This window comes from Berghia stephanieae, chromosome 1, assembly GCF_034508935.2.
Source record: "Berghia stephanieae isolate SIO BIC M18660-M18661 chromosome 1, UCSD_Bste_1.3, whole genome shotgun sequence".
In the NCBI taxonomy this organism is placed as follows: Eukaryota; Metazoa; Mollusca; class Gastropoda; order Nudibranchia; family Aeolidiidae; genus Berghia; species Berghia stephanieae.
In genome coordinates this window covers 16,852,645-16,867,819 of record NC_088360.1, presented here as the reverse complement: position 1 = coordinate 16,867,819, position 15,175 = coordinate 16,852,645, and the positions used below count along the sequence as shown (strand labels likewise).

Here is a 15,175-nt window from a genome sequence, read left to right as displayed (position 1 = left end):
TAGCCGTCAGCAAGCCACCTCCCACTAGCTCAATTTGTGGCGCGGTGCTGCGGTTGATATATATGGGTTATTCCAGGCTTCCCTTCCCTTTGAATAAACCTCAAAATAAATTTCCGCATGAGGATGAATAAAGGGAACTTTATTATTGATATGTTACAAGGATGTGTGTGCGTGTGTGTATGTCAGGGCTGTATTCACAAGATTCATTTACCGCCCTAGCCCACCATGGGCCGTGGTATTGAAATTGGAACTGATGGCTAAGTGATAAGAATAAGCAGAGAAGCGTCTTTTACGCGAAACGGCGATGGAACGTGTGAGTGGCTGTGTGTGTCTGCGTATGTATTATATTGCATTCACACACATGCATGGCAGTGTAGATAATTACACACAACCAATATCACAGCAAGTCATCAACGATCGAAATCACCGGATGGAATTGTGAAAAAAAAAATCAATTTTATTATTACTTTGGCTGGGTGAAATTAATTTGGAGGAAACCACATTAGAGGTAAAAAAAAATTAGTTCTGAGGAAGGAATGGAATGTTAACAAAGAATGATAAGGAAAAAAATTGGGACATTCGAACGAGTTCCAGGAAACCGTGCTGGAGTGTGATCTCGTTCCGAGGCAAAGACAGAAAGCATGTTGGAAAACAGATATATATATATATATATATAGGGGGACAGAAGACACAGTAAGTGCCTCCCTGCCCACCATGGGAGATCAGGAACCCCACCCAGTGCCACCGCTCACATTCTCATAGAGCTCTCATGACAAAATCTAGTAATAAAACAATGCTCCAGAGTAAAAACTTAAGTATAGTTTCGTAATTCTTTATTTCAAATAAAATAATTCATAATATTTAATCAAATCATAAAAATCTCATTTTCTGCTGACATTTGACATTACACACGCGCACATGAGCACACACACAATTCACCACTTTCTCAGGAATCTGACATTTATACAATTGACTAATTTGTCTAGTCGCTTCACACAAGTCTACTCGCTACCCACAATAGACACAGCACATTTGGGTATGAATACACACTTAACACATCAGAGAAAAATAATTGTAATAATTGTATGGCCTGTTGGTTGAGAATCTTGTCAACTCTCTCTCTCTCTCTCTCTCTCTCTCTCTCTCTCTCTCTCTCTCTCTCTCTCTCTCTCTCTCTCTCTCTCTCTCTCTCTTACACACACACAAACTGACTAGTGGTATCGAATACAATGATAACTATGAGTATAGGTGACATGATGAGTGAATGGATTAAATCGACAAGGTCAGAGTTCAAATTGACAAAGTATTTCATTTACAAAAAAAAAAAAAAAAACCCGAGACATTAGGCAGTTAAAAAAAAACATGGCAAAAGTTATATCTAACTTGTTTGATGTATTAATTCAAACTCTGGTAAATAAACACCTCTGCACACACAAAAAAAAAAACAACTATATTTTTTCTTACTACACCCTTATCAGTATCAGAATATGTAAAAAAAAAAGAGAAAAAAGAAAAAGAGAAAAGAAAAAAGAGAAAAGAAAAAAGAGAAAAGAAAAAAAAGAAAACGAAAGTAAACGAGAATGCTCAAATTCATCACGGGTTGTTGAAACCAAAATAATAAAGAGCCTGAATCTAGTGAATCACATGATACGAAACACAACGCGTGTTCCATAAGAAAAAAAAAAAGATCAATCAATAGTATTAGTATCTAATCTTTTTCTTAAGTACAAGAAACAAACATGGCTAATTTCTGGCACATTTGTGACAACAAAAAGGAATGTAACATAGCTAACCTCATCATAACGAGGAGTGAAAACAAAATTCAGAATAAAACGTAATATCAAAAGCAATTTTTTTAAAAAATCGTAGTCTATTGGTCAATTACTTCGAATTAAAAGTTACCAGCCTACACAATAAGATTGCTAACGTTTAAAGATTGAAAGATGCATAAATGATGACTTTGTATAACATGTTTTAAGGGCCTTAGTTCTGATCTATCCGGGAGTTGTTTTTTTTTTTGTTTTTTATAAAGGGTTTTGACATTGTACGTCTCCTCAGTGTAAACGTCCTTGACGTCTTCTGTAGTATTGCAGTCACACCCAAAATACGTCTTTTCTGCAGTGTAATTCCTGGGCTGAAGAAGAACTCCACATCAAGTGAGAGATCACACAACACTGTAGACGAAGGACACACAATAATCCATGTGTACAATGTGCTTGCTACAACACCATTGTGATGAAGTAGAACTGTCCAGGCAGCCGACGGGATGAACTGCTGACGAGTCTGAATTCCAAGTGATTAGGAATTGTTTTGTCTTGTTAAAGGTTTGATCACAGCTGCTTCTTTGTTCTGAAATGAAATAAAAAGGAGAAAACGACACGTTAGTCATGCGGACTGATGTTCAAAGCCTCGGAGTTTTATGAAAAAAAAAAATTGAATTTACAATGTTATTGGTGTGAAAGAAAATAATATATACGCCAACCGAAAAAACTTAGTGAATTTGTTGCCAAACTTGACCGAGAGATCAACAGAACTCTTTAAAAACACGCATTTTTAATATTTTGGCAACAACAACAAAAATCGTCACAAATATCGATCAATTTCTGTCCACTCATCATTACACATGCATATTGGTATAAAAACACACGCACACAAACACGTCATTTTAACGCGGCTATCCCAAAACGACGACTTATTAAATTAAATAAAATAAACACCCACATGCTCAACCAACCTAAATGCCTTTGATTTGATTCCAATATAAATTATTTTCGAAGAAAGAATTGAGGAAATCAGGTAGAAACAATAAAGCATGGCGAGAACACCTGAAAGGTGGCGAGTCTTAATTGATGCCACTGAAACAAAACCATGAACCCGTGACGTGTTTATATCTGTTCACACCTGCACGAGATAGGGGCGGGGGGAACTATCGATGAATCACGTGAAAGGGGGGGGGGGTGAGGGAATCGGAAGGACAACTATAAGGATAAATGCTTGTACACCCCGACACAAATAAATAAATAAAATTTCTAAAAACGAAATCGGATAATTAAAATTGATCGGGGAAAAACAATAACCTCGTAAAACTTAATTTCTCCATTCCAAATGTCTTTTTTTTTAAAAAGACAATACAGCATAATTATAATAATTGCTCTGCTTCACGCTCCATCAATATACCATACAAAACTGCCCAGATTTCAACCTATAATAAACCCAATCAAGTTACATCATGAAAATCCTAGGTTCCAATGGCAACTGTTGTGATTCACATCGTAGATAATAAGATAATGTTTGCCTTGCCAATCGCAATCAACACGCCCCCTCCCCTTCCAAACAAACAAAAAGTTACAAAAGTCTACACCACAAACCATACCACAAAAAAGCTACTCTTACACTCGCGGGCGGGTCCTGTCAGCGAATGGTCTATTTACGAGGTGGGGTAATAAATACGACAGGGGAAGGGGAAGGAGTGGGTGATGTAAACACCTGTTCGACAGCGATTTTGGCAATGTCGCGGCTGACATGGCGAGCGGCGCCAGCCTGTCTGGGCCAGCCAGTCATTCCCACAATCAACAACACACAGCTGGCCTGGCCCCTCTCGCGAGGAGTCGGTGCATGTTTCGAATCGTTAACCGAAAGTTTTAGCGAGAGTGCATACTATAATATTTCTCTCTTAGCTAAACGTTACCGTTTAAGTCGAGGAAATTGCCTTAGTTCTATATTAAATAAACAGATGAATTTAGTAGATTCCATGAGATGAATATTGTTAGTTATTATGGCAATAGCCCACTTAATTGAAAGAGAATTTACAAAGATGGCATGAGCGCACATTGCAAGATTATAAAAAAGTTACATCAAAATCAAAGCATAGAGAATAAACTTTAATCATGGAACACCATCCCCCACCGCACCCGAACTTTTTTTTTTCCTAATTGGAATCATAAGGAATCGCAGAGAGGGAGGAGTAAGCGGGTGCTAAATCTACGAGTAATTATTCAAACAGAATAAATTTAACATAAGCCTCTCAGGCAGACTGAATGGTTCGAGAGAAATGCGAAATCGCATGCAGATACACGATTTAACTGAATCACGGCACTGTTTGATCGTAATGCAGGTGTCACTAGCACAAGCTACACGAGTTGTGTAATGGTCTAAGCTTCTAAGACCACAGCAAAGAAAACCAGAGAACAGCTGAAAAGTCAAGGGTGATATAGCGGGATAACCGACCACTCATCAGAATGAAACACCGGAGCCAAAGACCAGAACCAGCAGCAAGGTCACAGAGATTTAGTGATTGTGACAAGTCCTCAGTGCGATTAAAGGACATACCAAAACAAAAGGTGCGCTCCTGAAAAGTTTAGATTAGTGGCCTGTAATCATGGACAAGTGGAAAAGACGAGAAGACCCGATCAAGATTGGTAAAACAGGTGCAGCTTCGGGTACCAACCACCTACCCACCCACCACCATCTTAGCTTCGAATAAGATTTAATATCAAACTGTCTAGTGGCTGTTGAAGGCCTTAGGTTGTAGAGATGTGGCCAGGGGCCACACTAGTCGAGGGCAAAGACCCTAGTACTATCGTCCATCGACAAAACACATGTTTTTCATTTGAAAAGAAAACTTTTTCTTCATAAATCCGCAGTTAAGATTACCCCAGTATTGTCAAGAAATCTTGAACTAAGATTAGAGGCAAATTTAACAAGCCGAGGTTATTAATCGATCAATATCAGAAGTAAGTTCTCTGGTTAGAATGGGAAAAAAGTCTTCTGTAAGAATACAGACATATACGCACACCACCGCCACCTGTACTACAAAGAGTCGTGATAGGACACCCAAGTAAACAAACTGCAGGTGGGAGGACGTTGATTTAATTAAATAAATAAAGGATACACAATAATATTGTACAAGTTAGCTGGACTGAACTCCCCAGAAAATCCGTCACACGCACATACACGACTTAACTCCCCAGAAAATCTCTCACACGCACGTACATACACGTTGCAATTGACAACTACAGCTCACTTTAGAAGACTGAAATCTCTCTCTCTCTCTCTCTCTCTCTCTCTCTCTCTCTCTCTCTCTCTCTCTCTCTCTCTCTCTCTCTCTCTCTCTCGAGCACACTGCGCGCACATACCTCACGTGATAATAACGACTTGACCAGGACTAAAGAAGTGTTCAGTGTTGTCAAAAAGATAACACAATCTTCCTGTAGCAACGTTAAACCAACAAACCGATTATCAAACTGATTATGAAGAAATGTAATCACACAGATGGTCTCAATGGGAATATCTGCATATCATTTACTAAAATAGGTTGTTCCATTTTGTTTTTTAAGGATTTTAGGGCGCTTGTAACAGATTAAGGTCAATCAGCGCCAGTAAAAAGGAAGAAAATGGGATAGTTCTAGAATTTCAAGTAAAGCACCCAAAAATATAGGGAGAAGATGTAGATTCCAAGAGCATACCACCAATGTCCAATTCCTTCACACCAAAGAATAAAACCCCAGAGAGATTCATTCATAAACACCGTTAAATGTATAGTAGGTTATAACGATGACATTGACCTGGTCATAAACACTAGTCTTGCAGCCTTGTGTGAAAAAGTCCTCAATGTATCTTGTTAATGATATGTTGTACATCAGAAATGTAGACACCACTCTTAAGCAAGCTTTGATCAACAAATCCAGACAATACAATCATTCTGCTGTGCAGTCGAAGATTTCTATATGAAAGTAAATCAGCACTGATTTTGCAGGTCCGAAAGATACTTTTGCAAGGTATGAGAGCATTTCATTACAAAGAAACAACAACAATTTGTTGATCCGCCCCCATTTTTTATTTACAAGCTCTTTTGTTTGATTTAGAAATATTATATAAGAATGCGTACAAGTTGGCAGGTCTAATAAAAATAAATAAAATATTATATATACTTACATGGCAATTATGTACAGGATGGGATATGGGGGTCCAGTACTCATTTCGAGGGGGGCCTCAAATCACAATCACTAGAGGCCAGACATGAAGTGGGGCAGGGGGAGGAACTGGATAACAACTGAAAAGAAAGAAATGCAAGATGTAAGTAGGTAGTTAGCACGAGATTCTCTCTCTCTCTCTCTCTCTCTCTCTCTCTCTCTCTCTCTCTCTCTCTCTCTCTCTCTCTCTCTCTCTCTCTCTCTCACACTCTCCATCCATTGAATCAAAGAATTCACAGGTTCTCAAGCAAGTGATGGTGGTCCAGATAGTTTCTCACTTAAGGAACATAGATCAATCCTGTGTAGTGTTAAGGTAATCTTCCCACCCCTTGTCAACACCGGTGATTGGGTAGTTATATCTGGTGGAAAGTACTTTGCAACAAACTGACTTACAATATAAAGAGCGACAAGCAAGTTCTAGGTAATGTCAGTTTTATGCCATAGACAGAAACCATGATTGACTCGCGCTCCTTGGGACTTAGACTTATGGTCTTGAATGACTACCTCACAAAGCAATCGATGGGAGTACTAGTACTAAAGTAAAGTCTTAAAAGTTCAAGTTAGCAACTTACTTGAGCGGTAACATTTTCAATAGACTTTTCAGACAATGGCTCTCGAGAGTGTGTTGATTCTGAGGAAAGTCTGGACTGCAAGGAAGTTGAGAAGGCTACGGCTGTGGAGAAATTGTAGTGTCCATCTAGTTGTAACTCAAGGTCAAGGATATAGTCTATGACGTATTGCATGAGGACAGTTCCATCAATCACACCCTTCTCATTCCTGGGCACATCAGGCACCATGTCACTCAGTTTGAGGAAACACTCCTGTAAGGATAGGGAAGATTCTAGTTACACCATGGACATACAGTTTAAAATTAAAAATAAAAGCTTTGCTCTCAATGACCAGTTACGCAAAAAAAAAACTTGTTACCCACCAATTCTGCGTATTCATTTCTGAAAGCTCCTACATCCCTAGTAGTATTCTTGATCTAGTAGGGGGTCTGGGAAGGGGGACACTTTTTTTATAATGCTCTAGTAGGGGGTTTGGGAGGGGGGAGACTTTTTTTATAAGTATACTGGGATGTAGGATCTTTCGGATGGCCTCCCTCACAATCACAATGGGTTCATCTTCAAATCCCTAATACTATGAAGGACTACAACACTTTGATAGTGAAAGCCATGTAGAATGTAGAATTGGAATGAGACTAGAAGAATGTGATTGTGACTTAAATCATGTCGATCATAAATCATTATTTTTAACTTCCCGAAATCGAGTAACCTTCTGCTTTTAAGTGACATCAATGATGATGATGGATGGATGATCAAATATGTCGACGAAATCTTCACAATGATGTCGACCATTATCATAATTATACAGAGGGGAAACAAATGATCCATGATTAATACTACCATTCCACTAACTATTCACTAGCCTATAATACTATTAGTCTACTACTATTATTACTATTTCCCCATTTAACCAAACCAAGGTCTAAATAATAGGCTACTGCTGGTACCTACCGAACGAAAACCACACATTCGTAATGGAATCAAGACTCAACAAGACAACGACAGAACAACATAATTAAAATTTCCGAGAAGTGAAATTTATTTTAAAATTTACCTTCATTTCATCACTGAGTGTGAATTTTTCTCCTCTGAATTCAATGTGAGCTGGTTTCATGATGGAACACTTTGAATCTTTCTTTACTCCAAGAATGCCTGCTGCACGATGGGACCTCTCTGCTGCCACGACTTTCATAATGTTATCGATCTGTCGGATGGGAATGAAGCCTGGAAAATTCTTGGGATGGAGGCCTGCAGGAATGTCAACAATGCCTGACGACGACGACACACGCTGGTCTGGAACTGGAACTGACGATCGATAAAGATGAGGGAAGGAAGGTGATGGGTTTTACAAATGCAGTTGATTAAGAATAACAACAAAACGACAGTAAATATGATAGAATCGTAAAAAATCCAATGAAGATTGTAGTTTGTAATCCAATGTTATCAGAATTTGTTGAGTAATAATCCAAGTGAAATACAAAAATACAACACGGTTGATAATAAACACACAAGAGTAGAATGATTTGGTCCGTGCGGCACGAATGTTGGTAAGGTTTTGAGGATTTCCACTCACATCACTGTCGTAGTAAGATTCTCATGCGTATTGTCACTATCGATTGACTCCACCTCCAGTGCATGTTCGCGGCAATATCACGCGAACGCTGCGACGCGTCAGCCAATCACAACGCAGGATTAGGGACGAAGCCTTTGCATAGGCCCCTCCTACCCGTCTTGTTTTTATGTTGTGGTGTCACGAAACAAGCGGTGTAACGAAATTTCCCACGCTTGAAATAGACTGAAATGTTGATAAGATGCCCTCACAATCTTCTTTACGTTACTTTTTAATTAGTCAACAATTTACTTTCTTTTTATTTAGATTTCCAATTATGATTTTTCATAAAGGAGGGTAAACTGCATAACATGTGAAATAGCGATAGATAAAGATTTGCACCTGATTACACATTGTTTAAATTGTATTCAATACGTTGGCCTCACACCTGTGTAGAGGAATTCTCATTTCGCTTCTCATGCGTTTAGCGCGGCTGGCTTTGACACGTGCTAAATTGCGCTTGGCGTCGACGATCTAAACAGTCGGGCCAGACAGACTGGCGCCGACACTGTGACGTCACGGCTGGGATCTGTGTGGTTTTGCTGTTACTGGCGCCGTTGAGCCGGTCGCACAGCAGTCTCTACCTGTCAATCAGAAACACTTCAAAGAAACCGCTACCTTACTGGCCTGTTGAATTGTCACCTTCTTCTCAAGTAATCGTCTGACCCAGTAGCACACCTGCAGGAAGATAAATCCATGTTATTATTCCCTACGTAATCAAAATGGGGCCCTATGTTTCCGCCTTATGATCGCTATTACTATGCATATGAATATGAAGAAAGCCTTTTCCATTGTAGGAGTGAATGAGATCAATCATGATACAATTAAACGTCTATTTGCCGTATAAAGAAACGCGATACAATCAAAATAAAATATATTGTGATGATTGTCAATGATTTGTGAAAGGAAATAAACGTGGTAATTAATTACGAGTAGGCAAGCATGACTTCATATTATCTGTATATGCTTGCAATTGCATTGTTTGTTGACAAACATTGAGTCTGTTTTCAATGTATTGTCTGCAGGTGCTCAGTGTGATGTCATAAAAACTATACAACATAAATTTCATTCCTGTTGTATATATTATTGTATGAGAATGCTGTCAGTTATAGCGAGCTTGTCTTGGTCATTAAATCAAGATTTCAGTAATTTAAGAGCACATGTGGCCTACTGATATAAATTGTAAACAGGTGGTAGGAGATACCAGTAAATCAATATATTATGTATCGAGTGAATTTAAGTGAAATAATAATGGTGGTGATGATGATAATAATAATAATAATAATAATAATAATAATAATAATAATAATAATAATAATAATCATGATGATGATGATAATGATAATAATAAAAATAATAATGAACCCTTCTAGCGTACACATCTGCAGTACAGTCTGGGGTTCTTCGCTTTACATCAACACAAAACTATCTTATATAAATTACAGAATAATAATAAAGGGAGGTTTTCTATATTTTATTTAATTGTTATTTATGGAACTGGGTCATGGCGAACTAACAATAAAACTTAATGACAGTGACCAAGATGGGAAAAGGACTGAATTTTCATTTGTTTGGATTAATTCTTCGAAGAATTCCTATATATAGTGCCCCTTTCCACCAAAACTGCTCGGAAGCGCTTATGCACACACAAAATAAAACATTTAAAAAATTTTAAAAACATGCGATCATATACAAAAAGTTACTTTCTTGATCTTAAATCCACGACCTAAATAATTTGGTCCGATGGTCCAAGCAAGCAATACGCTTCAACAGTCCTAACGTAACTTCCCTCGCAATGATGAACGGTAACTTAGTAACTGGCTCTAAACTATCGGAACAATGGCGGACGCCCTTATGAAATATTTCTCCGACGAGCATAAAAGCGTATCCAGAGGAAAAAAACATCATAAATCTGATCATGTTTTGACTTTTACACATTCTGATCACAAGACCTATGAAAAGTTCTAGCCAGCATGAAGAATAAAAAGTCCAGATATTCTTTGTTTAGAACCACGATGGCCGCCGTTGCTGGGCGACGTGACATCAGACTATTGAATCCAATTAGAGACCTCAAGGATATTCTCTAAGAGAAAGCAATTTTCATTTTCTATACCTACATTTTCTCCTGTTTTTTCAAAGCAGGACATCATATCTAGAGGTATCCCTGGTGTAAACCAGCATTGACTTTGTCCGGAAATTTAACTAACCCCCATCAGTCTGCACACTCAGAAGATTGATAAAAGTAAAGGGCATAGAGTATGGTGGATTTTTAGAAAAAGATTTGATTTGGGGGATAGCCTGGCTCAGCGGTACAGTCTTTGCTTCGTACCCGAAAGGTACCGAGTTCAATCACCCGCCGCTGCGCTTAGTGGCCTTGAGCAACTCACCTCTCGTCCTAGCTCAATTTGCGGCGCAAAACTGCGGCTGACGCCTGGGTTATTCAAGTCTTCCCTTGGAATAGACCCTAAAGACAAATTTCCCCAATTGGATGAATAAGAATAAGGGGAATTTTTATTTTTTAAATTTATTTTCTTTATATTGACAAATTTGGTCATTGGCATTCATTGATAACCGAGTACCTGTGCGGCTATGTGGTCTAGTGGTATGACACTCGCTTTCGGATCGGAAGGTCCTGGGTTCGAGTCTCGCGCTCGGCGCATAGTTGAGTCCTTGGAAAAGGCTCTTTACTCACATTCTCTCACCGTTCTCGGGTGTAAAATGAGTACCTGGCCGTTAACAGCACTGTCTTTGTCCGAAAAATTGTAATATCGCCTAACAGGCGGCATGTCCCGTCCTACATGTTGAATGTTGCTGTTGACTAGGGATCCCTTGTAAAGCGCTTTGAGCACATTTTAGTGGATATTGCGCTATATAAAAGCTCTTCTTTCTTTCTTTACCTACTAATATTAGGCCAAAATGTTAAAAAGGCGTTTTGTAACCTGTACAGAAATATTTTCTATGATTAAACAGCTTCATAACATAGAGGTCTGAGATTTAAGACTTTTTGAAACGTTGGGGGACCTTTTACAAATGTTCTAGCCAAAAAGAGAAATGATGGTTCATTGTTAACGTGCGGCAGAACATGAGCTACCAAAAGGCACGGACGGACCTTGCTGGCGTAAGGGCATATACAAAGATAGTAGATCAGTTTTAATCTATATTACTCCGCATTACTCTTTTAAAAGAAAAAAAAATCAAAGAAAAAACAAACAATAACAGCAAACGAACCCCACCCCTCCCTTTAGACCTATAGGAGCTGGAGTTTATCCCGATTTCTATACCCTTTGGATAGGACGCCAGTCTATCGCAAAGTACTTACCGTACTTTCAAACAGACCAGCTACTAATTTACTGCTGGGTGGACAGGGGGTGGGGAGAGGGGGGTCGGAAAAATTCTCGGCTGCACCCGGGATAGATCTTGATCCCTTTGTTTGTGAAGCGAGTGCTCTACCAACTGAGCTATCGAGGCTCCCCTTCCAAACCTGTGACTTCTTGTTAAAAAAAAAAAATTTAAACAACTCAAGCCTAGGATTTCAAGGAAGTCCGAGGTTTAAGAGTTTTGGACAAGAGGATTGTCTTTATTTATAATCAATCGATATTTGAAAGACGGAGTTTTCTGGCCAAATTTTTTTTTACGAGTTTTCTTTTTCTTTTCTTTTCTTTTTTTTTTTCTTTTCTTCAGACTACGGCCATACATCGAATTGATCCCGTTTCAGGGTTGGCACGAAACGTTCGCTGCACTAAATTAGAAATTCCGTGAAGTAAAGACGAATAAATAACATCTAGAATCAATCAGCCTGCAGCTGTGAGCGTTAAAAACAAGTCTGTACTCACCAGATGTATTGGTTTGTTTACACACCTCCAATAAGCACAATCAAATCACAAGCGGCTTTGGAATTCTTACATTAGTTTTAATTTTATATTTATTTTTAAAAGTAGGTCTTAGTAAATGTGTTTTTTGAAGGTTTTTTTTTTATTTAGTTTTTTTTTTGGTTATTTTTTTTGTTTCTTTGTTTTTTCGATTACTGCGTAGATGTAAAAAATTTTAATACCCATCCTAAATTAAATATATGCGCAGTGTTAAAAATTATGCCAAAATTAAGTTTTGAGGGGCGCGCGGGGGGGCGGGGGGGGGGGCGCCGAACCATTACGGTATGAAAATAGTTCAACGTTGTGAACAATTGATAAAAATAAAGCTTTGAGAATCTATTATTTATTTATTTATTTATTTTATTTAATTTTTATTTATTTATTTTATTTATTATTTATTATTTATTTTATTTATTATTTATTTATTTATTTATTTTATTTGTTTATTTATTTATTTATTTATTTATTTATTTATTTATTTTTCCTCATTTTCTGTTAAAATACAAAACATTGAATTAATGGAAAACAAATTTAATGTCAAGGTATAAGGAACAATACGCTGTGAATGCGATGAAATGATGACTAATAATCACGATGTTGTTATGTCTACATTCTGACATGGAATTTAACAATAGGGAAGAAAGGTCCCTGGTTCCTGTTTCATTGGAAGTGTAAAAATCACTCTTCCGGAGGACTAGATACACACATTGTGTAATTCATGTTCTGGTGTCAGAGTGATAGTATCGTGTTGTCTAATCTAAATTGGAAAGTTCTAACCAGCTTGAAGAATAAAAAGTAATGATTTTCTTTGTTTAGAACCAAGGTGGCCACCATTGCGGCGCGTGATACGCCGCCGGCAACGGCCCCTGGTTAAACAAAAAAATCTCTTTTCTCATGGTTAGAACTTTTCATAAGTCTTGTGATCAGAATGTGTAAAAGTCAAAACATGATCAAATTTATGGGGGGTTTTTCCCTCTGGGTACGCTTTTATGCTCGCCGGAAAAATATTTCATACGAGCGTCCGTCATTGTTCCGATAGTTTAGAGCCAGTGTTGCTAAGTTACCATGCGTCATTAGGAAGGAAGTGACGTTACGACTGTTGAAACGTATTAATGCTGCTCTAAAGTTCATCCATTCTCGCTTTTTCCCGTCCCGTAATCCTAAGAATCTGCTAGCTTCTGACATAGTTATGCCACCTTTTATGTAACCTATTCATTATTGCGGCTATGTGGTCTAGTGGTATGACACTCGCTTTCGGATCGGAAGGTCCTGGGTTCGAGCCTCGCGCTCGGCGCATAGTTGAGTCCTTGGAAAAGGCTCTTTACTCACATTCTCTCACCGTACTCAGGTGTAAAATGAGTACCTGGCCGTTAACAGCGTTGTCTTCGTCCCAAAAATTGTAATATCGCCCAACAGGCGTTATGTCCCGTCCTACATGTTAAATGTTGCTGTTGACCAGGGACCCCTTGTAAAGTGTGTATCTGGAATGATGAACGGCGTGTGTATCTGATCTGGGATGATGAACGGCGCGTGTATCTGGAATAATGAACGGCGTGTGTGTATCTGATCTGGAATGATGAACGGCGTGTGTATCTGGAATGATGAACGGCGTGTGTGTATCTGATCTGGAATGATGAACGGCGTGTGTATTTGGAATGATGAACGGCGTGTGTGTATGGAATAATGAACGGCGTGTGTATCTGGAATGATGAAATGCGTGTATAGCTGGAATGATGAACGGCGTGTGTGTAGCCTATCTGGAATAATGAACGGCGTGTGTATCTGGAATGATGAACGGCGTGTGTGTATCTGATCTGGAATGATGAACGTCGTGTGTATCTGGAATGATGAACGGCGTGTGTATCTGGAATGATGAACGGCGTGTGTGTATCTGATCTGGAATGATGAACGGCGTGTGTGTATCTGGAATGATGAACGGCGTGTGTATTTGGAATGATGAACGGCGTGTGTGTATCTGATATGGAATGATGAACGGCGTGTGTATCTGGGATGATGAACGGCGTGTGTGTATCTGGAATGATGAACGGCGTGTGTATCTGGAATAATGAACGGCGTGTGTATTTGGAATGATGAATGGCGTGTGTGTATGGAATAATGAACGGCGTGTGTATCTGGAATGATGAAATGGCGTGTGTGTAGCTGGAATGATGAACGGCGTGTGTATCTGATCTGGGATGATGAACGGCGCGTGTATCTGGAATAATGAACGGCGTGTGTGTATCTGATCTGGAATGTGAACGGCGTGTGTATTTGGAATGATGAACGGCGTGTGTGTATCTACTGGAATGATGAACGGCGTGTGTGTATCTGGAATGATGAACGGCGTGTGTATCTGGAATGATGAACGGCGTGTGTATTTGGAATGATGAACGGCGTGTGTGTATCTGATCTGGAATGATGAACGGCGTGTGTGTATCTGGAATGATGAACGGCGTGTGTGTATCTGGAATGATGAACGGCGTGTGTATCTGGAATGATGAACGACGTGTGTGTATGGAATGATGAACGGCGTGTGTGTATGGAATGATGAATTGCGTGAGTGTATCTGGAATGATGAATGGCGTGTGTGTATCTGGAATGATGAATGGCGTGTGTGTATCTAGAATGATGAACTCCGACTCTAATTTTGATTTGATGTGAAATAATAGAAAGCAGACATTGTTTGGTTCAAGATAAAAATCTGAAAAGTTTTGTGTAATAAGTACCAGACAAGGTTGATAGAACAAAATAAATAAAATGAATAAAATTCCCTTTATTCATTCCATAAGGGAAATTTGAATCCAGGGTCTATTCCAAGGTATAACCTTGGCATCAGCCGCAGTGCAGCACCGCAGATTGAGCGAGGGCGAGGTGACTTGCTCAAGGCCACACAAAGCAGCGGCGGGCGATCAAACTCGGTACCTTTCGGGTACGAAGCAAAGACCGTACCGCAGAGCCACGTTGCCCCGTGGTAGAAGCAAAAATAATTCATTGTTTTTATATCTGTGTTTTTTAATCACCATGAATAACATGTCAGATTTCTTCGACTGATACATGCTAAACCGCTCGAAGATGTGGACTGTTAAAAAAAAAGTGATAAACAAAGGCTCCTATCAACAAATAGGAATATACTAACAGCTTCAAAAAACAAAACAAAAC

General features: G+C 38.9%; 1 protein-coding gene across 1 annotated transcript; it reads right to left on the bottom strand.

The window, feature by feature from the left end:
• Positions 1-1,113: 1,113 nt before the first annotated feature.
• On the bottom strand, positions 1,114-8,171 carry LOC144969206 (uncharacterized). Its single transcript, XM_078908321.1, has 4 exons — positions 7,593-8,171; positions 6,545-6,793; positions 5,935-6,052; positions 1,114-2,349 (listed from the first exon to the last, which is right to left on the bottom strand). Exons 1-3 carry the CDS (start codon positions 7,728-7,730, stop codon positions 5,975-5,977), a joined length of 465 nt encoding a protein of 154 aa, XP_078764447.1. The 5' UTR covers positions 7,731-8,171; the 3' UTR covers positions 1,114-2,349; positions 5,935-5,974.
• Positions 8,172-15,175: the final 7,004 nt, after the last annotated feature.

Excerpts from the sequence above, each read along its gene's own strand:
- LOC144969206 (XM_078908321.1), bottom strand. The coding sequence starts at position 7,730 with ATGAAAGTCGTGGCAGCAGAGAGGTCCCATCGTGCAGCAGGCATTCTT. Across the intron at positions 6,794-7,592 it reads CACTCAGTGATGAAATGAAG|GAGTGTTTCCTCAAACTGAG; the intron begins GTAAATTTTAAA and ends CTATCCTTACAG. Across the intron at positions 6,053-6,544 it reads TTGAAAATGTTACCGCTCAA|TTGTTATCCAGTTCCTCCCC; the intron begins GTAAGTTGCTAA and ends CTTTCTTTTCAG.